This window comes from Apodemus sylvaticus, chromosome 12 (genome assembly GCF_947179515.1).
Source record: "Apodemus sylvaticus chromosome 12, mApoSyl1.1, whole genome shotgun sequence".
Taxonomy (NCBI): Eukaryota; Metazoa; Chordata; class Mammalia; order Rodentia; family Muridae; genus Apodemus; species Apodemus sylvaticus.
Window position 1 is genome coordinate 86,965,113 of NC_067483.1, and position 25,641 is coordinate 86,990,753.

A 25,641-nucleotide genomic window follows, 5' to 3' on the forward strand; every position below is an offset into this window, starting at 1 on the left:
AGAGCACTGACTGTTCTCCCAAAGGCCCTGAGTTCAATTCCCAGCAACCGTATGTTGCCTCACAACCATCTGGGATCTGATGTCCTCTTCTGTTGTGTCTGAAGAGAGCAATGGTGTAATTTCTATATATATTTCTTTAAAGAAAGACATATGGAGGGAAATCAAGACTTGAAGCACATGGCTGTGGAAAAGACAGAAGTCTGTGGCATTATGAAGATTGAACATGGAGTATAGGCAAATTGCGTAAGGATTTAGACCACTCAGAATTTCCAACCATATTCAATGGTAAACAAATGGAAGAAGGAAAACCAAATGCTGCTGTCTTAGTTAGTGTTTTACTGTTGTGAACAGACACTGTGACCAAGTCAACTCTTTTTTTTTTCTTTTTTAATAACTTGCTTATTTTATGTCTATGAATATATTGTTGCTATCTTCAGGCACACCAGAAGAGGGCATCAGATCCCATTATAGATCATTGTGAAGCATCATGTAGTTGCTGGGAATTGAACTCAGGACCACTGGAAAAACAGCCACTGCTCTTAACCGCTGAGTCATCTCTCCAGCCCCCAAGGCGACTCTTATAAGGACAACATTTAATTGGTGCTGGCTTACTGGTTCATAGGTTCAGAAGTTCATTATCATCAAAGCAAGAACATGGCAGCTTCCAGGCAGGCGTGGTACTGGAGAAACTGAGAGCTCTACCTCTTCATCTGAAGGCTGCTAGGAAAGACTAGCTTCCAGGTAGCTACGATGAGGGTCTTAAAGCCCATGCCCACAGAGCCATGACACACTTCCTCCAACAAGGCCATACCTACTCCAACTAGGAGTAGGTTACATGCCAATATCAAAGGTACTAGGTTTGGTGCTTTAACGTTGGACTGGTAATATGCTGTCTCTTGGACAGAATACTTGCCTAGCATGTCTAAGGTTCTGGGTTATACAACCAAACCAAACCAAAGCCAACCAAAAGTCCTGTTGTTACAAGAGTAAACAAATCTGATATTGTTTTCCTGGTCAGGGTTACTCTTGCTGTGATGAAACACCATGAAACAACTTGGGGAGGAAAGGGCTTAATTGGCTTACTCTTTCACACCACTATTCATCATGGAAAGAAATCAAGACAGGAACTCAAACAGGGCAGGAACCTGGTGCAGAGGCAGAAGCTGATGCAGAAGCCAAGGAGGGTCACTGGCTTGCTTCCTCTCTGATGACTCTAGCCTGTGTCAAGTTGACAGGAGACTAGACAGCACAAATGTGTTTCAACTAAAATCTAGAGATTCTTTAATGACTGTGGTTATTCTTGGTTGTCAACTTGATTACACCTGGAATGAACTAAAACCCAAACAATGGAGGGCACACCTGTGAGGGATTTTTTTGTTTTCTTAATTTGAAGTGGGAAGATGTACTTTTAGTCTGGATCTTTGATGTAGGAAGACATATCTTTAATCTAGATCTTTTGAGCTGGGAAAAACCGAGCTCTAATCTGGGCCAGCCCTTCTGCTATCTAAGGACATGGGAGAAAGAAGCTTTAGCTTTGTCGATTGCCCTCCCCTCACCAGTAAGTTTTTCCAGTCCCTGCACCAGGCAGCTGTTTTCTACCTATGGGTTGGGACTTCTTTGACGAACCTCTATCTCCAGAAATAGTTACAATTCATAGCCATAGCACAATTACAGTTTTTTGTTTGTTTGTTTGTTTATTTGGTTGGTTGGTTTGGTTGGTTTTTTGAGACAGGGTCTCTCTGTATAGCCCTGGCTGACCTGGAACTCACTCTGTAGACCAGGCTGGCTCAAACTCAGAAGTCCGCCTGCTTCTGCCTCCCAAGTGCTGGGACTAAAGGCATGCGCCATCACTGCCCGGCAGGATTTTTGATTTCTAATGTCTTCAAATTTAAGTTGTTTGGTATATCATAGCTTTAAGTCAGACAGATGACAAACTTGCTCTAATTTCATTTCTGTTGCTGTGATGAAATACACCAACAAAAAAAACAACTTGAAGGCAAAGGGCTTATTTCAGCTTAAATTACCAGGTTGTAATCCATCACTGTTTAGAAGTCAAGGCAGGAACTTCAAATATCTCCTCACATCACACCCGTCGTCAAGAGCAGGGAAATGAATGCATACATGCTCACTCGTGTTCCATTTGCTTTCTCCACTGCTGCACAGTTCAGGACCTCTTGCCTAGGGAATGGTGCTGCCCCAGTGCCTGGGGTCTGCCCACATAAATTAAGACAATACCTAATAGGCATGCCCACCCACAGGCCAACCAAATAAAATCCTTCACAGAGACTCTTTTTCCAGGTGATCCTACATGGTATCTGTTAGGATTCTGTCTAAGCTCCAACCCACAATTATCTGGCAACAGCCAGGTACGCCCCTCTCTATTACCTCTACCTCTCTCTTAGCTCTTACTCTCTTACTCCCTCTTACTTGCTCTTTGCCCCTCTTGGGCTCTCCTCCCCTCCCCCTCTCTCCATGTGGTCATGGCCGGCCTCTACTTCACTACTCTCTCCCTCTCTCTGCCTTTCTCTGCCTCCACTACCCCACTTAACTCCCATCCTCTGCCCTGAATAAATTCTATTCTATACTATGCCGGTGTGTGCCTGATCTCTTGGGGGAAGGGATGCCTTGGCATGGGTCCGCTGAGGTACCCCCTTCCCCCACACCTCCGTATACCATATTCTCTAAACCTCTTTCTCTTTTTATGATCACAACAGTGTCATGCTGACAATTAAAACTAACCATAGCCAACCCATTGGCCCAGAGCCAAAAGTAAATAAATGCAGAAATCGAAGCTTGAGGTCTCAGGAGAATGAGGTCATGAAAGGCACCACAGCACCTGAGCGGTTCAGTGCCTGCCTCTAACAAAGTACCTTTAAGTTTCATGCCTTTAAGTCATGGATAATCTAGTTTCTGTTTCAGTTCTTCCTCTAGGGCCTCACACATTTGAGGCAATTGTTTCAAAACTGAACCACATCTCCAACAGAAACCTTTAATTTTTTTGTTTTTTCAAGACATGGTTTCTCTGTGCACATGTAGCCTTGAGGCAGAACAGCCTGGCCTCAAACTCAAAAGAGATCAGCCTGCTTCGGCCCTCCAAGCACTGGGATTAAAGGTGTGCACCAGCACTGTGCAGCCTGAACTTCTATTTTCTTATTGTGAAGATCAAGCCAGGTAAAGCGCTCTACCTGAGTGAGCCACAACTCCAATCTAGACTTGGAGCACAGCATTTTTTTTCACAATCTAAAAATGCAAGGTATTCCTCCCACCGCCTTTTTTCTGATTATAGTGGATTGATCTCAGGGCCTCACACATGATAGGCACTCTACCACTACCACTGAGCTATATCCCATCCCAGAAACCCTTTTGTGTGGTATACGTGTCTAAGCTTGCATGTAATGGACAAATCTTTATTGCTTATTTTTTTGATTAAAGATCTTTAGAGCCTTTTCTTTTCTTTCTTTTTTTTAAAGATTTATTTATTATTCTATCTAAGTATACTGTAGTTGTCTTCAGACACACCAGAAGAGGGTGTCAGATTTCATTATGTGGTTGCTGGGATTTGAACTCAGGACTTTTGGAAGAGCAGTCAGTGCTCTTAACCATTGAGCCGTCTCTCCAGCTCCTTTAGAGCCTTTTTAACTGAGCTAGCGCTCCTCCCCACGCGTCACCCTCCAGCACGCCTATCACGGTTGCCCAGCTTTTCCTGTGTGCTGGGACCTCAGCTTATGCTCTCACGATGCCACAGCAAGCTCTACGGAGCCACCGCCCCGGCTTGCAAGAGATTTTGTGGTTCAGACAAGATCTTGCTCTCTTGTGCCCAAGCCCATCACCAACCAGACTGGTCTCCAACTGTGGATGGCTCATCCCTCCACCTCAGCCACCAAGGCAACAGCAGATGCACATCACCGCACCTAGCTCTTCAAGACACTTCAGTCACACAGACAGAAGTACTCACTGAGAGTCCACCGAAATAAGTTTGAGATTACTTCCAAATTTCACTCACGGAGCCGGGCGTAGTGGTGCATGCCTGTAATCCCAGCACTTGGGAGGCAGAGGCAGGTGGATTTTTGAGTTCAAGACCAGCCTGGTCTACAGAGTGAGTTCCAGGACAGCCAGGACTATACAGAAAAACCCTGTCTTGAAAAAAACAAAAACAAACAAACAAACAAACAAAAAAGCAAAACAAATTTCACTCATGGAGACCAAAAAAGAAAACACACACACATACAAATAAACTATATACAAATTCTTTATTTCTCAAAACATTTTAAAACATACTACAATTTAAAATTAAACAACTGGATTGCATAGTACCTGATAATCCACTTCCACATAATAAATGATAAACTAATCACTTTTTGAGATAAGTTTATACTGTTTTGTTTTGCTTGACAGGATCTTTTCTTAGCCCAAACTGGGCTCAAAAATCAGCTCTATTTGATACTGGTATTAAACTGATGGGCCCTCTCCCTCACAAGTCCTAGGACCTGCACCACCATGTCTGCCCAAATCAATTTATTTTCTAAGCCTAACAGTATAGAAACTGGAGGAAGATGCAGGCAATTGTCAATCGTGAAAGGTGCGTATTTAAAGGTGTCTGTCCCAAAGGTTTTTTGTTTCTTTTAAGTAAATTAAATTATAGTTGGAAATACTCCATACTTATGGGTCTTTACAGTAAATAGAAATTTTTAAAAAATTTCCTGTGCTAGGAAGCAAAACCAGAACCTCATACATACTAGGTATGTGTTCTACCATTGATGCACAGCAGAGGGTAATTTAAAACAAAGCAAATTTGATCTGATCAAACTGAGAAGTTTTTGTTTTATTTAACTTTGAATAACACTGCAGCCACTGTTTTTCCTGTGTATCAAAGGTATCAACCTGAGAAGAAATTTTGCGCCAGACAAGGATGGTTTCTTTTCTGTTAGAAGGACATGAACTTCTTGAAATTCAGTTTTCATTCATCACATAATTTTAAAAATAATGAACAAACAGCTCCAGCTCATTCATGGTTTGTAGACGTTTTTTTCCCTAGAGCTCGATGTCCTCCGAGCAGTAGTCATAGATCCATTTAAAGACAGAGTCTTCCGAACGCTCTATAGTTTCAAACATTCTTTTGAAGTCGTGAGGATACATTTTAGCAGCTGTGTCTCCAGGGTTCTTTCTTATGTGCCTCAGTATTTTAACTGGATCAACAGTAGTCAGTGAACTGCAGAGGAAAACCAAACAAACATATTCAACTCCCTTTCACAACTGTCAGTTACAGCTGAGAGAGCTGCCTCCTAGGTCCAATTAAAATGGCTACCACATATAACTGAACTCAGCTAACAGTTTATATATATGTATTCAACTCTATACAGAGATGACTCTGAACTGACCCTCCTACCTTTACCTCCCAGTCTGGGATTACAGGTATGCATATCACTCAGTATGAATAAGAAAAATGCACATAAAATGTGTTAGGCTATAATCTCAGTACTCAAGACTGGCACAGTAAAATTCTTAAAAATTCAGAGCCAACCTGCAATTAAAGTTTTAACACGGTATAATTAATTCTCACAAAAATTATAGTTTACATATTATTTTTTATTTTTATTTTGGGATAGGGTCTCACCAAATAGCCTTGGTTGGCCTGGAATTTATTATATGTAGACCAGGCTAGCCTCAAATTTACGGAATTCCCCTTGCCTCTGCATTCTGAGTACTGTGATTATACCTGGTAGTTTTCTTTTTCCATTTTTTTGATATCTGCATTTAAATGGCTACTGCTCCAAGACATCGAGATAAAAATTAGGTTTCATTTAGTGGTTTATAGACATTTTAAACTTTTGTGTGTATATGAGGTTTCTAGGTTTTGAGGGTTGTCTTGTTTTGTTTTTGAGACAGGGTTTCTATGTAGGCCCAGAACTCCCTCTGTAGACTAGGCTGGCCTCAAACTCAGATATCTACCTGCCTCTGCCTCTCAAGCGCTCGCATTAAAGGAGCACACAACCAACATGGGTGAGGTTTCTTAAAGAGAGTTTCACTCTATGTCCCCGCTGGTCTGGAAGACATGTGACCAGCCTCCTGGGTGATGAGATTATAGGCTTTCCCTTTATTTGTAAATACTGAATGCGCTGGTACACATCTGCACACCCATAATCCCAGTACTTGGAAAGTAAAGGCAGGAGGGTCACAAGGTCAAAGTAATTTCTGGCTGTAAAGAAAGTTAAGGCTAGTTTGGGTTACATGAAACCCAATCTCAAATGTTTCTAGTCAGAAGTCCTATTGAGGTTAGATGGTATATGATGACTAATTAAAACAACTAACACTTCTCCATCTTCTGACAACACTTTAGGTGCTGCTAGCCATAGAGAGATAGATCCTACATTACACAGGCTGGAGATGGCATGTGGTGAAGAGTACTTGCTGCTCTTCTGGGACCCGTGCCAAGCAGCTCTTAGTCATCTGTAACCCCAGCTCCAGGAGATACGACATGCTCTTCTGGACTCCACCGGCACAGCACACACATGTACATACACATAAAAATATAATGTAAACGGAGGCAAAAACAGCCTTCGAGTATCCTATGTTTTGCTGCTTAAAGATGAAAATAAATGAAACTCAAAGTGTGTGGAAAACATAATGCACAACAGGGAGAAAAGGTATTTTTATTTATTGCTTTTTTTGACTTTTATCTTATGGTAGGTGTGTATGCCATGTGTGTGGTGCCCAGAGAGATCACCAGGGGGCGCTAGAGCCCCTGGAACAGGAATTACAGGAGCTTGTGAATTGCTTCTCAACCATCTCTTTGGCCTAGAGGGAAGTATTTAACAGGTAAATGAAACATGGGCACCCTACTATAAATCAAGATGTGAAAAGTTACCTTCTAACACAGAAGACAATCTCAGAAAATCCTACTTTTTTTTTTTTTTTTTTTTTTTTTGGTTTTTCGAGACAGGGTTTCTCTGTGTAGCTCTGGCTGTCCTGGAACTCACTCTGTAGATCAGGCTGGCCTCCAACTCAGAAATCCACCTGCCTTTGCCTCCCGTGCTGGGATTAAAGGTGTGTACTACCACCGCCCGGCTAGTAAATCCTACTTTTATACTCATCTTTATTAAATTTCTACTTACCGTAAATGGTGTATTATTGGGGCATTGCGTTTCCCAAAGCAATGCTTTACCAAGTGGAAAAAAATATCATAGTTCAAAGGACTTAGGTTTTCTGTAAATAAAGTCCTACGAGGAGTCATTCGAACAAGATATAGATTTTGTTTTATTAAATTTAATGATTCCTAGACAGAAAGAAAAATAATTTTTGTCAGTCATAAACTATTACCAGAGTAGAATGTTGACTACTTATTTTTTCACGATAGTCCTTGCATGTCCCACACGTCTCTGGATCTTCTTGTTGACAGGTTAACACTTTGTAACCTCAGCCATGTCAGAGTTCTAAACAGAAAGTAAACTAAAGGGGTGAGATTTTTACCCTGTGTACATCATTTCTTACTGTTTGCAATGGAAGAGGTGATAGCAGGATCCAATTCCATCATTCCCCAGCTGCAGGGCAAACCTAGTGTGTGCCTAGAAAACCACTCACCACTTCCTGGCCTGGAGTTTCCAGCAGCGTCCCTTATCTAACCCAGACAGCTAGAGTTTACTGACTTGTGACTCTAGTGAAAATCAGAGCTCGCACACAGTGCCAGCATGAACGGAGCTCCTGCTGTGTTCAAGGGGCACTACCAACAGGTCGAAGGACACAGAAGTATTACTTACTAGCTTTTCCTTATTCATTGTTTTCCTAATCATACATTTATATACTGTGTATGCACATACACATATATGTACAATCTTATTACTGAAAGTATGTTAATTCAGAATAAAGATAATCACTTTTTGGACATCTCTCCACCCTCTAAAGGCAATCTCAGAGAAAATCAACACTGACTATAACAAAAGGAAATGGTGTCATTTGCTCTTACCCCGTGCTTTGACTTTTCCAAGTGCCCATTTTCGGTGTACACACTAAATGATGGCCAAGGCTCCTGGAGGAAGAAAACAGACAAGCTATTTCTCTTTCCATAGGTCTGCGTGTGGAGGAAGGAGGCTGTTCTCAGCTGCTTTCCTCCATCATTCTCTCCCCACATTAGTTTTCAAGTCAGGGTCCCTCATGAACCTGGGCCTTGTGGGTTCTGTCAGACCAAGGATCCTCCTGTCTCTGCTTCCCCAGGCCTGCAATTAGAGGCATGGCCCACTGCACTGGGCTTTATACATGGGTGCAGGGAATGGAAATCAGGTCCTCCTGTTTGTACTGCAAGTGCTTTTCCAATTGAGCCATCTCCTCAACCCCAAGACACTGTTTAGTTTATATATCACAGATGAAGACCAAGGCTCTTCAGTCCTTTCAGTTAATTCTCTTTTGTCAAAATGTCTCAAATTATTATTGCCTTTAAAAAACCAAAACCAAACTAAAAACAAAAACAAAAAAAGTCCCATACCAGGCTGGAGAGATGGCTCAGCTCAGCGGTTAAGAGCACCGACTGCTCTTCTGGGAGGGGGGAGGGGAAGGAGGTCCTGAGTTCAAATCCCAGCAACCACATGGTGGTTCACAAGCATCTGAGATTGGATGCCCTCTTCCGGTGTGTCTGAAAATAGCTACAGTATACTTATATATAATAAAAATAAATCTTTAAAAAAAAAGTCCCATACTAGGGGCTAAGATTTATAGCTTTGTATTTGAACTCTTGCCTCAAATACAAAACCCTATACAAATAAAAGGATAAATCACTCCGAGTCACATCTGGCAATGCTCAATAAGTGTTAACAGCGATTGACTATTGAATATGGATAGTCAAATAGCACATTTTGTATAAAAGGTAAATGTATCAAGCTAAATACAGTGATACACATTTATAATCCTAGCACTCAAGGAAGCCGAGTCAAGAAAACGGAAAGTCTGAGGTTACCCAATAAAACCGTGTCTCAAAAACCAAAGCATTACTGGGTGGTGCTGGTATATGCCGCCTTTGATCCCAGCACATGGGAGGCAGAGGAAGGTTGAACTATGAATTTGAGGCTAGTCTGATCTACAGTGGGAGTTCCAGGACAGCCAGGATACAGAGAAACCCTGTCTCAAAACACACAAACAAAACCCCAAAACAAAAAAACAAAACGAACAAGAAAAAAAAAAAAAAAAACCCCAAAGCAATATTCATCATATTAAAAAAGGAAAAAATAAAAAAGAGAAGCAGAAATGTCATCAGTGTCACTAGTAATGGATTTCTGGGCTATAACTCTAATAATGACTCATAAAATTTCCTTCCTTTCTGTAGAGCATATTTCTTTTTTGTTTGTTTTGTTTTTTTGTTTTTTAAGACAGGGTTTCTCTGTATAGCCCTGGCTGTCCTGGAATTCACTCTGTAGACCAGGCTGGCCTCAAACTCAGAAATCTGCCTGCCTCTGCCTCCCCAAGTGCTGGGATTAAAGGCGTGCACCACCACCGCCCGGCTATAGAGCATACTTCAAACAAACCAAATTTCCTAGTTTTATCACTATAAAACTACTTTATAAAACTACTATAAAAGTCATATTACTTTTATAGGAGAGAGAAGTTGCCAAATAAGTGTCATTGTTAATCTCCTAACAGCACACGTCTTTAATCCCAGCACTCAGGAGGCAGACAGGGGCATCTCTGAATTCAAGGCCATTTGGATCTACATAAGGAATAAGAGGTTGCAGGCCAGGTGGGGGATACATAGTCATACTCTACTTCAAAATAAAACAAAACTAAACAAGTCAGAAAAGAATAAAATTAATATTTTAAACCTTTAGTGCAGCGTCTGCACTTACCAACCTGAGTAACACAGTTCTTCCGGTATTAAAGCTTCACTCACCATGTGCAGAAACTTAATATCACAAGCCACTTGCCAGAGCACACCCAACACTTGATATAAATCTGCCCTTTTAGGAGTTGCTATTAGTTTCTAGAAAAAACAAACAAACAAAATTATGTTACATAAATCTTAATAAATATCAAATGTTGGATTTTAATTGAAACATCTTAATAGCACTTAAACATTTAAGTTAAAAGATGAGAATTGGCCAGGCATGGCCTTTGAACCTAGTTCTCAGGAGGCAGAGGCAAGAAGATCTCTTTGAGTTCCAGGATAGGCAGGGCTACATAAAGAATCTGTCTCAACAAATAAACATAAAAGAGAACTAATTACAAAATATTAACCATAAGTACTTCCAAGTAGAGTTTTCCTTTTTGAAAACAAACGGCAACATCTAACAATTGACTGCATATGTGCTGGAGTGGTTAAGAGCTGCTGCTGCTCTTCCAGAGGACTGGAACTTGTTACCCTCAAAGACAAAGGGCCATTCACACCTTATAAGCGTGAGCTATTAAATCATGCACCAAGAATTGTTAAGCCTGTAACTCTAGTTCCAGGGAATCCAATGTTTTCTAGCTCTGACAAGTAACTTGCACACACACGGCATAAACACGTATAAGTAAAAAGAAAAGAAACCAAAAACAAACAAACAAACAAACAAACAAACAAACAAACCACCCCACAGGCCAGAGACATGGTTCTGTAGTTAAGGGCAGTGGATGGTCCTCTTTCAGAAGAGCCGGATTCAAGAGGACCCACATGCTAGGTCACAGCCGTCTGTCACTCCAGACTCGGGGGATCTGATGCCCTTATGAGAAACACAAACACACATTCAGGCAAACAATCCTACACACGAAATAAATAAGGAAAAGCTAAAATAAAAAATGTATAAGCCGAGCAGTGGTGGCGCATGCCTGTAATCCCAGCACTCTGGAAGGCAGAGGTAGACAGATTTCTGAGTTCAAGGCTAGACTGGGCTACATAGTGAATCTGACAACTAGTCCAGGTTACAAGTCTCTGAAAAATAAAAACAAATACAACCCAGAAAAACTAATCAGTGAGCTACAGACACAACTAAGACAGAGACAGTTCCTGCATCATGGATCGAACAACACAACACAACACTATGTACTATGGAGAAAGATACATATGTCAGAATTATGTATTAGGTGAGCTACTAAATGGTGCATCAGGAATTGCCGTGGCTGGGATGGTAGGAGGGCTCATTGGATAAAACCTAACAACCTGGTGGAAAGAGAAAATGACACCTGCAAGGTTTTGGGTTTTTTTTCTTCTGACTCCCACATGCTAAGACCCATGTGCACGAGTGTACACACATACACAAACACAATGTTTTTTTTTTTAATTAAAAATAATTGTTAAGGCTCTTTTGGGGATCTGCCTGTCTCTGCCTCTCTAGCAATAGGATTAAAGATGTGCACTGTCACTGCCCAGCAGGCCAACTCTTGCTAGACATCGAGGATGATACCATCAGTGAATGGAAGGGATGAGTGAGAAAGAACCCAATAATAAAGTCCATGGTAAAAAAAGAAAAAAAGAAGAAGCACACAAAGAGGCTATAAGCAAGACAAAATTTGGGGTCTCAGGTAGCCCAGGCTGCTCTGCAACTGTGTATTGGAGGGTAACCTTGATTTCTGACCCTTACTCTTTTAAATTCTTTCTCTACTGTGCAAGTGTCCAAATAGTTGAACCACACACAGGTTTGGCCACTGTGGCCAAGCTACAACCTGATGAGCATTCTTGCGGACCTTGCCGTCATGCTCTTGCTTATAAAGTTTATGGACGAATGGCCGCAAGGATCAGGATTGTCTACTCGCTCATTCTGCATGGCTAGTCAATATTTACTATGGGCGAGGACATCCCTCATTGCTCCACTGCTCCCGTCTGCAATTCTTTCAGGCACTGTCAACACTGTCCATTACATTCGAGCTGTGGCTCACTCAGATGAAGCGCTGATCTGTGCGCAGTTAGCACTGTGACTCTAACAGCAAGGCATAGAGATTTAGGAGGCCTTCTCAATAAACAGAAGAGAAGCAAAGAGGCTGCTTGCTGCCCCTGCATCAGGCTCCCAACACGGCAGACTAAAAATCAAACCTGAGCCACTCAAATTCCATGCCACCAAGGTGAACACACATTGTTTACCTGCTTTTCCCAGAAACCAGGAACAGCCAAAGTTGCCAGCACAAGAAAATACAACTTGCTGGGCGGTGGTGGCGCACGCCTGTAATCCCAACACTCTGGGAGGCAGAGGCAGGTGGATTTCTGAGTTTGAGGCCAGCCTGATCTACAGAGTGAGTTCCAGGAAAGCCAGGGCTATACAGAGAAACCCTGTTTCGAAAAACAATAAAATAAAATAAAATAAAAATAAAAATAAATAAAAAGAAAGAAAGAAAAATGAAAGTTCATCTACATTAATCCTCATCAGCAAAGGACCTGCTGATAACCAGTTTGTTATTCTTCTATTGCTCAGTATCTCTTTTTCTGCTTTAGGAATATAGCTGTGAACCCACCAAGCAGCTATTTGAATTTCGTTTTAGCTTTCTTTAGTCCTTCACTGTCTATAAAATTAACCTCCTATGCAGTTTTCATTGGGACCTGCCATCCTATTTTTATAGAAAGAAGTGTTGATATAGGGAGTCAATGAAAAAATCAAAAAGGACAAATGATTTTAACAGAAGCCAGGCAGTGGTGATGCACACCTCATTCTCAACACCTGCAGGCAGATCTTTGAATAAAGGCCAGCCTAGTCTACAGAGTGAGTTTCAGGACAGTCAAAGGTATAGAGAAACCTATTCTCAAAAAACCAAGAACCAACACACACACTCACACTCATTCTCACTAGAAACTGCTTTAGGGAAGATATACCAATGGTAGGCAAATAAAAAGATGTTTGACACTAATTAGGAAACTAATAACTCGACACAAGGCTTCATCCCACTACACTATGAGATGGTATCAAAGATATAAAAGGGCCAGTGAGATGGTGCAGCTGGGTAGCTCGCCCACCTGAGTTTGATCCCTGGAACCCCCCTTTGATCTGCCCCCCAGTCTGTGGTATGTGTGTACCAACACTCACATACAAATAAGAAACACAAAATTAAATTTAAAAAATATAAGTATGATGGAGAGAAATCTTTGAATTCTTGCACACTGCTGGTAGGAAGTAAAATAGTGTATCTACCAAGAAAAACTGTATGGCACTTCCTTATTTCTTAAAAATTAAATAAAGATTACCAACATGATCTAGCCATCCTAGTTCTTTATATATGAACCCAAACCACTGAAAGCAGAGGCTGGAGAGATGGCTCAGGTGGCAAAGTGCTTACCATGCAAGCACGAGGCCTGAGTATGATGCTACGGGAGAGCCGGGCACAACAGCACATGCCCAGAACTCATCACTGGGAGGTGGAGACAGGATTCCTGAGGTTTGCTAGTCAACTAGCATAGCCAAACTGGCAAACTACAAGTCCTAGTGGGAACCCTGTCTCAAACAGGCAAATCAATGAATAATTTAAACAGAGGTAACAAGGAAAGAACCAAAAAGAAGGTGGACTGCTCCTGAGCAATGGCGTTGGGAGGCTGACCACAACCAATGTGTCCTCCTGCACACCCGCCTCAGCCTGAAAACAAGGTGTACAAACACGTAGGAGCTCATGTGTGTGTGGCCCTTTTATTCATAATATTTGAGAGATGGAAACAGCTAAGTGTTCTTTCATCATGAATGGATAAATTTTGGGGAATACAGACAGCAGCATACCTATTTGGTAAAAAGAAAATGAAATTTGAACACACTGTAACACAGGGGAGCCTTGACCAGTGCAGTCAGTCAGCCACAAAGGACAGGAGTAACTCCAACCAAGGTCTCAGCTGGTCCAGGGTGACGGGCACTGGAGCCTGAGGAGACGGGAGGGTGGGGACTCAAGCGGTCAGGGGAATGTTTAAAAGTTTTGGAGCTAAACAGTAAGTACTGGGTGTATAATATAAATATATTTAATACCACTGAAGGTAAACTGTCAAATAATTAAAACAGTTACATGTTTAATAAAAAAAATGCAAAGCCCTAACTTGACTCTAAAGATTGTGCTACAGAACTTTATAATCTTAGAACTCTCAAATGTCAAGGGTCCCCAAATTAAAATGCAGCTGAAGCTCCTTGGAATATTACAGCACTCTTTCAAAGCAGTGATACCAATTATCTTTTAACAACGCACCCGGAATTCTTTTTCACTAATAAACATATTCAGTTCTACTCGTCCATATCTGTATATAGATGTGCAGGAGTACAGATCGAACAGAATTTTCCAAAGTATTCGTCTTTCCTGTTTATTTGGTAGGATTCCAAACACTTTTATAGGAATACCTGTCAGGAATACAAACACAAATTTGTGTGAGGTCCTTAAAACTTTCTATTATGATCACATTTTGCTGATGCAAAGTAAGTTAACAATGGTAACTGTATTTTAATTAAGGATCCAAGATGGTGGGTGACATGCAGGCGTGGTATGCTAGAATCACTAGGGAAGTAACTGAGGCCAGCTGGGTAACAGTAGCAGAAGAGGTGTGGTGGAAGCACCCCAAAAGGGAAACTGGAAAGAGCAGAGCAGAGCAGGGAGCTGGGGAGACGGTTCAGTCAGCCAAGGGTTAACCTTGCAAGTGTGAGGAGGCCCTGCTTCCAGGTTTTGATCCATGGCAAAGTACCTGCTGTTAAGTAACAGCACCCAGGTCTGTTTGTGGATTCCAATCTGAGTGTTCTCAATTTGGTTGTTTAAAAAGGAGAGAAGGGAGCCAGGGATGGTGGTGGCGCACGCCTTTAATCCCAGCACTTGGGAGGCAGAAGCAGGCAGATTTGAGTTCAAGGCCAGCCTGGTCTACAGAGTGAGTTCCAGGACAGCCAGGGCTATACAGAGAAACCCGGTCTCAAAAAATGAAATCCAAAATAAAAAACAACAACAAAACAAACAAACAAAAACAAGTAAAAGTAGCCGGGGCGGTGCTGGCGCACGCCTTTGATCCCACCACTTGGGAGGCAGAGGCAGGCGGATTTCTGAGTTCGAGGCCAGCCTGATCTACAGAGTGAGTTCCAGGACAGCCAGGGCTACAGAAAGAAACCCCGTCTTGCAGTGGGGAGAAGATGATGTCTACCAATATGTTGTCAGAAAGCCCGTAAACAAAGAAGGTAAGAAGCCCAGGATCAAAGCACCCAAGATTCAGGATCTTGCAAGATGAATGCTGACATACTGCTCTGAAGGAACTAAGATAGTTGCCTACAGCAATGACAAAAGGAGGAGATACTAGGAAAAACCCTTTCCTCTTGGCACTCATGGGAGTAGCCACAAAACACTATTTAAAAAAGATTCTTGGGGTTGGAGAGAGGCTCTGCACTGAAGAGTACTTGGTGCTTTTCCAGGACTCAAATTTGGTTCCCAGCACACACCTTGAGTGGCTCACAGTGACCTATAACTCCAGCTCCAGGAGATTTGATGTCTCCTTCTGGCTTCTGAGGGCACCCATGTATACATACATGCACATACTTACATACAAGAATATTAAACAAACAAACAAACAAACAAACACCCTTTCTGTTGAGTCAAGCAGCTCCACTCTGTCCCCTCATTCCCCCAGGGAATATTTCATGGAACTAAATGCTGACACCTGGCCAGAATTCCTCTAGACTGCAAAGAAGAAACTGGAATCAGATTCATGCAATATTAGATGGATACCAGTCGACCTATCAACTCAGTGTTTAGGATAACACACACACTTGTATCAGGTGACACACATGGACATCTGGAAGGTCAGCCCAAGAGTAAGACAAGCATTCAAAACTGGACTTCTGAAGGCCTACCATCTGAAGGGTGTGAGGATTATGTCTGAGCAGACCTGTGAAGGATGCACACCGACAGAATGAGCATCTGTGACCTCACACGAGAAGGACACCTTGGAGAGTAATAGACATCCAGGTGCAGGCTGCGACCAGTAATCAGGTGAGAAGGCACCCAGTTTCTACATCCCATCCTGCTCTTTCCCTTCATGATGATTCTAGCTGTTCATACCAAAGATTAATTTAGCAGACCAGTGTTGTCCTTCTGTCTCGCTTGCCCCTCTTCATTTCCACTTTGATAGGCTTGTCCAAAGCAGATGGACTAGCAGACCGGTGTGCAGGGTCCGTGTCTCATCCTCCTGAGGGCTGGGACTCTTCTCAGCTTTTAAGTTGTCTGATTCTGTGTCTATTATTTTTAAGATTTATCTTTATTATTTTTAATTATGTATAGACATGTGTTTCTGCATATGGGCACACATGTTGAATGCAGGTGCCCAAGGATGCCAGAGGCATTGGATCTCTCTGAGCTATTGGTACAGACAACTGAGAGCTGGGCACATGGAGGCTGGGAACTAAACTCCAGTCGTCAGAAGGAGCGGCAAGTGCTCCTAACCTGACCCAGGCAGTCAGGTCAAGCCATCCATCACTCCAGTTCCTTACCTACTTTAGTCTACCCTTAGCTAAAACTGCCTCACTGACACCTATTTTCCCTCTTCATTTTCCAACCAATTCAATACTAATCATTAATCTTCTACTGTTTTCCTTTTCTTGTATAAAGACAGTTGACTAGTATTTTTTTTAAAGATTTTATTTAATGTATATGAGTATACTGTTACTGTGTTCAAACACACCAGAAGACGGCATCAGATCCCATTACACATGGTTCTGAGCCACCATGTGGTTGCTGGGAATTGAACTCAAGACCTCTGGAAAAGCAGTCAGTCCTCTTAACTCCTGAGCCATCTCTCCAGCCCAGTTGACTAGTATCTTAATACATAATATACCTTCAGTGTTCCTGTGCTTTTTTTATGATTGGCATTTGTGTACTTGACTGTTGCTATAATTTCTTTCTTTCTTTCTTTCTTTCTTTCTTTCTTTCTTTCTTTCTTTCTTTCTTTCTTTCTTTCTTTCTTTCTTTCTTCCTTCCTTCCTTCCTTCCTTCCTTCCTTCCTTCCTTCCTTCCTTCCTTCCTTCCTTTCTTTTTTTTTTTTTTTTGGCTTTTCCTGACAGGGTTTCTCTCTATAACCCTGGCTGTCCTGGAACTCACTCTGTAGACCAGGGTGGCCTCGAACTCAGAAATCTGCCTGGCCTGCTTCTGCCTCCCAGTGCTGGGATTATAGGCGTGCATCACCATGCCCAGCTGCTATATGTTCATAGTGGACCCACCCTTTGATAGTGAGTTTCTGCAGACACTGGTCTACTTTTAGGGGTGTACTAGGGATTATAAGTACAGCCAAAGACAAAGAGGACACCAATAAATTCCTGGACAAATTCCAAGAGAACACAAACAGCCTAATAAAGTAAGGAAGTTAAGTATGGATAGGAATTGAAATTCAATAAAGAGACAGAAATACTACATTAAAAAAAAAAGCCACCTGAAATAGTAAACTCAGGACATCAAATAAAACATCTATATAGAAAACCCCACTAATATAATGGCTCAAGGGAGAATGCAATGTCTAGGCTTAAGACAAAGTAAAGGGAATGGAACACTCAGAAATGATAAAATAAATCAACTGGATGGGGTCAACAGAACATTTGAGTTCTGCGGTAGACATAAAAGACTAAATCTACAAATCATGAGCATAAAAAATGATTCATGCTAGAGACATAAAAATATTTTAATGGAAATTATAGCAGAGGGTTTCTGAGTCTAGAGAAAGACATGCCTATTCAAGTCATGGTGCTACAGAGCGCCAAAGAGACAAGACCAGAGAAGAACCTTCTCATTTCACGACAGTGAAAACACCAGAAGAAAAAAGCATCTGAAAGCTGCACATGAGAAATGGCGGGCCACATGTAAACACGGGCCTAGCAGAGTAACTGCAGATGTCTCAACAGAAACTAAGACAGGAGGGCTTGGGAGGACACACTTCAAACCCTGACAGCCGACAACTGTGAGCCAGCATATGCACCCAGGAAACTATGTAACGATCTGGAGAAAGAAAAAGATTCCATAAGAGATGTTCATAACCACTAAACTATCCCTACAGAGGATACTTGAAGGAATTCTTCAGATTGAAAAAAGATAATGTCTAGGAGGCTAGAAAGAATAAGCTACTACAAACAGTAGTTGAACAAAGGAGGAATAAGAAAATACCCAAACTACAGGATCAATACAATAGATACATTCCAATAATAATGCTTACTGTTAACACTCTAAATTCCCCAACCAAAAGGTAAGATCAGCAAATTGAACTTAAAAACAGGATCTATTGTTATACAATACACAATGCCATTTCTTTTTTTCAGCCATAAAGAACAAAGTTAAGTCACTGTGGAGAAATGAAAGAAACCAAAGATTATCATAATAAGCAAATGAAGGCAACGATCAGAAAGCCAACGATCTTGCTTTCTCTCATATGTAGTTATTAGATTTTACATAGATATATAAAATCATGCATTGTATTATGTTGTGAAAGCAGAAGCAACACTAAGAGATAAAGGGAGCTAGCAGAAGGAATGCGGGGAACACAGAGGGGCTGAGGAGCCGGCTCTCATGCTGCTCTTCTAAGCACCTTGGTCAAGTCCTAGCACCCACATGGTGGCTAACAACTGTGTAAATTTACAGTTCCGGGGAATCCAACGCCCTCTTCTGTCTTACATCTGCATGAACATCATGTATAGACAAAACTATGGAAGCAGAACACATAAATGCATATTCATATATGCATGAAATAAGCAAATCCTTAAAAAGGCGATATGAAAGAGAATTTATATGAACACATATGTAAACATAAAAGTGTTCTTTTTTTTTAAATTTTTTTAAATTTTTTTTTTTTTTTTTGAGACAGGTTTTCTCTGTATAGCCCTGGCTGTCCTGGAACTCACTTTGTAGACCAGGCTGGCCTCGAACTCAGAAATCCGCCTGCCTCTGCCTCCCAGAGTGCTGGGATTACAGGCGTGCGCCACCACCGCCCGGCCATAAAAGTGTTTTTATGTAAGACAGTCCCATGTACAATGAATATATTTAATTAAAATCCCCCCTACTAGTTCTTTATAGAACTAAAATGGTTATTTATATGAAAAAGGGAAAGGCATGTTTAATGAAAGAATAGTTGCTTATGGACTGATCTACATCTCTACATATTATATATACATCCAGCAAACAAATGAGCTATAATGGTTAAAAACAAAAAACAAAAAACACAACATAAAGCATCAGCTTTAGTGAATGACAAAAATTACCTGATGACCAAGGAACTGCTTTTATTCCCAGGTTCTGAAAAATGGTCTGGGAACTCACATCTGGTCGTACTACTTCCTGATATCTAGGATCCATTTTAAAGAAGTCACAGTGGACCACTTGGAGTTCTCCATCCATATTCCTCTTTAAGGACTGAAGAGACAGAGAGGGGAGGTTAGAAATTTATCATCATGTACACCTTGCTACAATTCAAGATCTACCTCAAAAAATAAGAAAAAATAAACAAAAATAAAAACAGCTGGTGGGGAGTGCCTGAGACCTTTTCACTCCGGAAACTGAGACAGTAGAATTATAAATTCAAGGAGGGTCCAAGTTACACAGTAACTCTAAGACAGGCCTATCTATCTCTATGATATGATGAGATCTGGTCTTAAAAATCCAAGGGCTGGAATGTAGAAAGCTTAATGGAAGAACATTTGCCAAACATCCAGGGAGGCTCTCCAGTTCCTCAAATAAAATAAAGTAATTCAAGGATCTTGCATGAAGATATAAATAGTCCTAACAACCTCAAATTTAACAAAGGAAATAAAAATCAACTACTCCAAGAGAAATGATCAAATGCAACAGTTTTCTCAAGAAAAGAGATCTGAAACATAAGCAACCTTCCACAGTGGCCAGGAGCTCAGTAGTTCAGTACTTGTGTAGCAGGTACAAGGCTCTGGATTCAACCATCAGCACCACATTAAGAACCAAACCAAGCCAGGCATGGTGCACACCTTTAATCCCAGCATTCAGAAGCAGGTGGATGAGGCTGGCCCCATCTAACAGAGCAAGTTCCAGGGCAGCTAGGACACACAGAGAAATCCTGTCTCAAAAAACCAGGAAAAAAAAAATCACCAACAAGTTTTCTTTCCCTTTTCTTCTTCTTCTTCTTCTTCTTCTTCTTCTTCTTCTTCTTCTTCTTCTTCTTCTTCTTCTTCTTCTTCTTCTTCTCTCTTTTTCTCTTATTGTTGTTGTTAATGTTTTAGCTGTTTGTAAAGCTGGCTCTTTTTTGGAGAGTGTGGGGAATGTTAAGACAGTGTCTCACTATGTAGCACTGGCTGGCCTGGAACATACTATGTCGATGAGGTTGGTCTCCAATTCTTGGGTGACTGAGTCTGCTTCTGTCTCCCACTATGTTAAGATTGCAGGTACTTGGGAGGCAGAAGCAGAAGGAGCTCTGCCAATCTGATCTACTAGTTTTTCTTCTCTTTTTTTTTTTTAGTGCTATCAATTACAAAAACAGTTTGTTTTACATTTCCCCCACATAGTCCTGTCTATTCTAAAATTCCAAATATTGACCAGGTTAGCCTTGGAACCAATGACTCTGACTCTCCTGCCTCTGCCCCAGACTTGAGGAATTGGAAGGTGGGTGGCACTTTCCCTGCCAGGCTCACTCTTACCACTCAGGTTTAGCCGTGGACCTTGTTTAGCCAGGCCAACTAGCTGTTCTACTGCTGAGCACAGCTCCACCATGGCCAACAACTCGATACTCCAAAGGTTCATTTTTAAACAATTCAATTTTTAGATATTGTAGCTATTTCCACAACTGTTTTGTTGGCTCAAAGCACCTTTAAATTCAGGCCATTCCTTCTTGCTTTTAGGAAGCTGGTATAGATCGTATGTTTCCTGAATTAATTTCCCCTCAAGTGGTCAGCTATCAGTTAAAGACTCAGAAACCCTGAAACAATCATTTGGAAAAACAAAACAGCAACAACAAAAAACAGCATTCTGCAACTGTGCTTATCCATCTCAAACATTTTTTGCTTCAATTGAAGTCCTAAGTAAACTCAAAGTTCACAGAGAGAACACAGCTCACCCACTGACCTAACCTTAGCACTCACTTATGTTAAGTCCACAAAGGGCAGGGCCACAGCACAGCTTACTGAAGATGGGGTATGAGCTTAGTGACCAATTATATATCTCTCAGCTCGCCTGTATAGGAAGGGAAGATGGGACATACTTCCTCCTGATAGTAAGGGAACAAACTACACTCATTTAACGAAAGGTAGATTAACAATTGAAAAGTGTAACAACTTCATTAATGGAAGCCTTATATAAAATGTGGTCATGTGTGGATTTAGAGGAAGTACCCAATTTTATGCTGAGCGTCAATGGAGAATGGGCAGCTGTGGGGATGAGCTGGAATAAAAGGAGTGTGGTCTATGAGAACCAACCAAAGGTGGGAGCAGACCCAAGGCCTGTCTGTTCAGGTTTAGGCTATGTTTATGCCAGTCATTCCTCCTGGCCAGAAGGCAAATGCTTCTAACAAAAGAACTCATGGTCCACTATGAATCAAGGTAGGCCTAGGACCACCTTTTTGGCAGTTCTCACACAGAAAGCTTACAAAAATAGTTGCAGGCTTATCATTTCTTTTGCAGTGAGGTGGTCCTAGTTTCTATGTCTATCGGGAGTATAGTTCTGGTCTCTGTGGCTCAATTTAAAGAACAGGAGGGCAGAAACACTTTCTTTCTGAGGCTACACCAACTGTCTGAGGTTTCCAACTGTCCTTTATTCCAAAATACCCAGCATGTCAATGAGTCACACTTTGAGGTTATCATTTTCTGGACCCCAGTAGGAACTAGAAAAGAGATTTCAGAACTCCCAAGCTTTTGGGAACTCAACAAGCATGGAATATTCAAAAGGTCCTAGTTTCTATAGACATATTATACTTAGGAACATAAAAATATACCTCCAAATGTGGAATAAAAGTCTTTTCACTTTCAAAGGCAATCACTCTGGCACCAGCTTTAAGTAATGTCTCAGTCAGGATTCCAGGACCTGGTATATTAACAGAAAAACTTTATTTGCAAAATAAACAAATAGTGTCTGTCTCTGTTTGTCTTTCTGTCTCTGTCTCTCTGCCCCAACCCCTCCCCCTGACCTCCAAGACAGGATCTCACTGTGAAGCTCTGGTTGTCCTGAAATTCACTCTGTAGACCATTCTGGCCTCGAATTTACAGATCAGTCTGCCTCTTGCTGGGATTAAAGGTGTGCGCATTGCACCTGGCCATAGTCACTTTCAAAGTCGACTTTACACTACTTTCAACGACACAACGTTCCCTGATAAAATTCTTTTTATGTATGTAAAAACAATGATTAGGCAGTTAATTTGAACCCACAACATCTCAACAGGTAAGCTGTACAGCCTTCAGTCTGTCAGTAACAGCAACACTTACAATCCTCAACAAATGTCAGAAAAGCAAGTATATAAGATAGTATGTAAGACTGCGATTACTTCTTATTCACAGATTATTTGAATGTTTAGCCACAAAACTTACTGTCAAGTCTAAACGAAATCGACTCTGTATGAAGTGATGCTTAATAAAGTGGTGGAAAAAATACAATTCTAGGCCAACGAGAACGCTCAGAAGGCAAAGGCGCTTGGTGTGAAGCCTGAACACTTCATTTCAATCATTGAGATCACATAGTGTAAGGCGAGAACTGACTCTCGCTAAGTTGTCTTCTGACCGAAACACGCGCGCATTCACGATAAACAAACACCAATTTAGAATATTGGGGACGTAAAAGGTAAGGGCAAACTTTCTGTTCAACTTACCTGGATTGCACTCTAGTATAAGTTGGCGGGATGGGTTTCGGTTCTCCAGCAGGTCTCGTACCAGGTTCCTGGCCGATTTCTTACATGCTATGTGACGTATAGGCTCCGATCGATTCTTGGGTATCCACGAGGGCGACGACTCCTCGGAATCCGAATCAGGCAACGGCTGCATGTAGAAGTCAGAGAAGCCACGGCGGTTCCTCGCTTGCCAGTCCTTCCGCGTCGCCGCTCCGGACCCTAAAATGCAAGACGGGCCGCGGCCCGCCAACACTGACAGCGCCAACCGCGGGAACAGCCCCATCGCCAATCCCCTCATCCTCCTCTAAGGTCCACCCCAACCACCAGTTAAGGTAGCCTCTGTGAAGAACACGGAGCACCACATCACACGTGCACAAACTTCACCTCCTCACTAGGCCGGGCGGAAGTAAACATTACGAATGGCGCATGCGAACGACCTAGACTCAGTCCTTTCCTTACTAGCTTCCGCTTCCGCCCAGGCTCCGCCCCCAGGCTCCTGTGAGTGGACTCTCCGGGTGTGTCCGGGCTGGAACTCTATGGTCGCCCGCCCTCCGCACTTCCTCTCTAGCCGCGATCTTGCACTCTATGCTCCTCGGTCCGGCGGCCAGCGGGAGGGGTGCGCAGAGGGAGGCGGGGCGGGAAGGCTAGAGGTGTCCGATCTTCCAGAGCCACGGGAGACCCGAGCCGGCAGTGTGACAGCTCGTCGGCCGCCATGTCAGCGAGCGGGGCTGGAAATAGACTCGGCGCCCGGCGGTAGCCCTTGCGTTGCCTCGGATGCCCAGGTAAGACCAGCAGCCGGGTTGCAGGGGATCCGCCGGCTGGCGGCGGCCGCCGAGCTGGGGAGAGTCGCTGGCTCCTCCCCGGGCGCTGTCCTCCCGGGAGTTGCAGCGGGTCCCCTCGCATCCGCCCCCTCTCGGTTCTCCTGTTTCCCCCGCTTTTCTGCGGGTACGGGGTTGTCGCGCCGCGTCGCGCCAATTTCTCCGCGCACGCTCCCCTCCCCGGGGACCCTGCAGCTTCTACTCCGCGTCGGTGTTTCTCTGTTCGGTGGCCCGTCGCCTGTGCCGGCTTCCCTGCGGGTGGCTTTTATTTGCCCTCATATACCTTCTTTCCCCTCCACAGCTACCTCTTCGGTTATCAGGAACCGCCTAGTGCCTCCCTTCTTTTCCTCCCTCTGGGCCGAGATTTACCTCTTCTTTTTTAGTATGCATGTTTGCAAGACTGAAATTTAAGGCTGAAAAAAAATATCCGAAAGCTTAAAATTCCCTCCTATGTTTAAAAGGATTAAAGCCTTAGGGAGCTTCTTTATTCTCTATGCAAACTTAGTTAAGCACACTGTACCATAGAATGCAATTTAAAAGGCCGATTGCAAAGGCTAAAAATAGGATGCTCTAATGGGAATTTTGGCAGTCTTTGGGGCAGTGTTAGAAGATCCTTTTCTTTGAGAGTGATTTCGGTGTTTGGGGATCATACTCAAAGCTTTACCCATTATCCTTTCTGTCAAGGCAGGAAGCTGCGGCCAATCAGCTTCTTAGTTTAAGATGTGTACAATTCTTTCTGCTTACTCTGCTGGCAACCTAATTGAGCTTGGCATGTAATGCACAGGAAAGAGTTTCTGAGGAATGTGTCACCTGCCAAGTAGCCTGAAGATTATCCAAATTCTAGGGTATAAAGAATTGACACCTGAAGATGGCTTTTTTTTTTTTCTTTTTGGCATGGCAAGTTAGTACACTGTAGAAGCTAGTAACTGTTAACCACTGATCGTGATTTTGTAATTTTTTTTTTAAACATCCTTTCCTTATTGAAATACTCTGTCCAGGCATGGTGGTGAAGGTCTGTGCTCCTGGCATTCAGGAGGCTGATTACCCACCAGTTTCAGGCCAGACTGAGATACATAGAGTTCAAGGCTAGTTTAGGATATAGTAAAACTATGTCTCAGGAAAAGAAAAAAGGAAAGGTGATTGCGCCCCCACACACACCATGGGCATTTTGATAAACTCAGAAGTATTCTAGATTTACACCCCTCCCAAGAGCTATATTTTAACAATTGAATGTGGCAGAATGATTTTTTAGAATTTTTATCAATTAATTAATTAACTAATTAATTTACCCTTGCCTCCCCTGCCTCCTCTCCTCCAAGTTCCTTCCTCAGAATGATTTTTTTTTTTTAGAATATCAGAGCAATAACAAAATTCACTTACCCAGTGTATCCTTGAGGTTTTCACATTTAAAATAAGCCCCTTAAGGCAAGGGGATGTAGATCTGTGTCAGACCTCTTGCTTAGCATGCATGAGACCCTGGATTCCATACCTAGTACCATTTTTTTGTTTTGTTTTGTTTTGTTTTCCAGAGTTTCTCTGTATAGCCCTGGCTGTCCTGGAACTCACCCTGTAGACCAGGCTAGCCTCCAACTCAGAAATCTGCCTGCCTTTGCCTCCCAGAGTGCTGGGATTACAGGCATGCGCCACCACCGCCTGGCTCCTAGCACCATTTTTAAAAATTTCATAATGCCTATGAACCACAGCCTACTCAGTCTAAGGAAACTTAGGGCAGGATTTATTTTCCTTTTGAGTAGTTGATGGTAGAGAACGTTATATTTATCATCCTCCTTCTTTGTTAGGGGTCAAATGCTGGTAGCTCCCCAGCCCCCCCCCCTTCAATCTGTGTATGTGGTATGCATGTGTGTGCCTGTGTAGTGAGATGACTGTCACTGTCCACTGTTTTTCTGAGACATGTTCTCGAGCTCCCAGATCCTGAAGGGCTGGCTGGCCATCAGTCTCCAGGGATCTGCCTGCCTCCAGCCCCTACCCACTGAGGGTACAGATGTGTGTCTTTGGGGTTCAGGACTCAGGTTTTCTTGTTTTCTCGACAAACGCCTTCCTGCCTGAGCCCTTGTCATAGGTTAATTCAGTATCACTGGGGTTGCAGGCCTTTGCCATGAGCCCAGT

The 25,641-nt window shown here is 42.5% G+C and overlaps 2 protein-coding genes across 2 annotated transcripts in view; one reads left to right on the forward strand and one right to left on the reverse strand.

Annotated features, from left to right (window-relative positions):
- Window positions 1–4,231: 4,231 nt before the first annotated feature.
- On the reverse strand, window positions 4,232–23,199 carry Tfb2m (transcription factor B2, mitochondrial). The gene is made up of 8 exons (XM_052201266.1): window positions 22,679–23,199; window positions 21,812–21,900; window positions 19,122–19,272; window positions 14,104–14,252; window positions 9,872–9,961; window positions 7,961–8,023; window positions 7,113–7,273; window positions 4,232–5,209 (listed from the first exon to the last, which is right to left on the reverse strand). The coding sequence occupies exons 1-8, from the start codon at window positions 22,992–22,994 to the stop codon at window positions 5,032–5,034; spliced, it is 1,197 nt and encodes a 398-aa protein (XP_052057226.1). The 5' UTR covers window positions 22,995–23,199; the 3' UTR covers window positions 4,232–5,031.
- The window catches only part of Cnst (consortin, connexin sorting protein), an 85,654-nt gene continuing 83,212 nt past the window's right edge, over window positions 23,200–25,641 (forward strand). The window contains exon 1 of the mRNA XM_052201264.1: window positions 23,200–23,478. Coding sequence (XP_052057224.1) covers window positions 23,233–23,478 — 246 coding nt within the window. The 5' untranslated portion in view covers window positions 23,200–23,232. The remainder of the gene's footprint in view (window positions 23,479–25,641) is intronic.

Coding starts and splice junctions, on each gene's coding strand:
- Tfb2m (XM_052201266.1), bottom strand. CDS start 22,994: ATGAGGGGATTGGCGATGGGGCTGTTCCCGCGGTTGGCGCTGTCAGTG. Junction 14,253..19,121: donor AGCAGTTCCTTGGTCATCAG/GTAATTTTTGTC, acceptor TATTCCTGACAG/GTATTCCTATAAAAGTGTTT. Junction 5,210..7,112: donor CCAATAATACACCATTTACG/GTAAGTAGAAAT, acceptor TTTCCTCTGCAG/TTCACTGACTACTGTTGATC.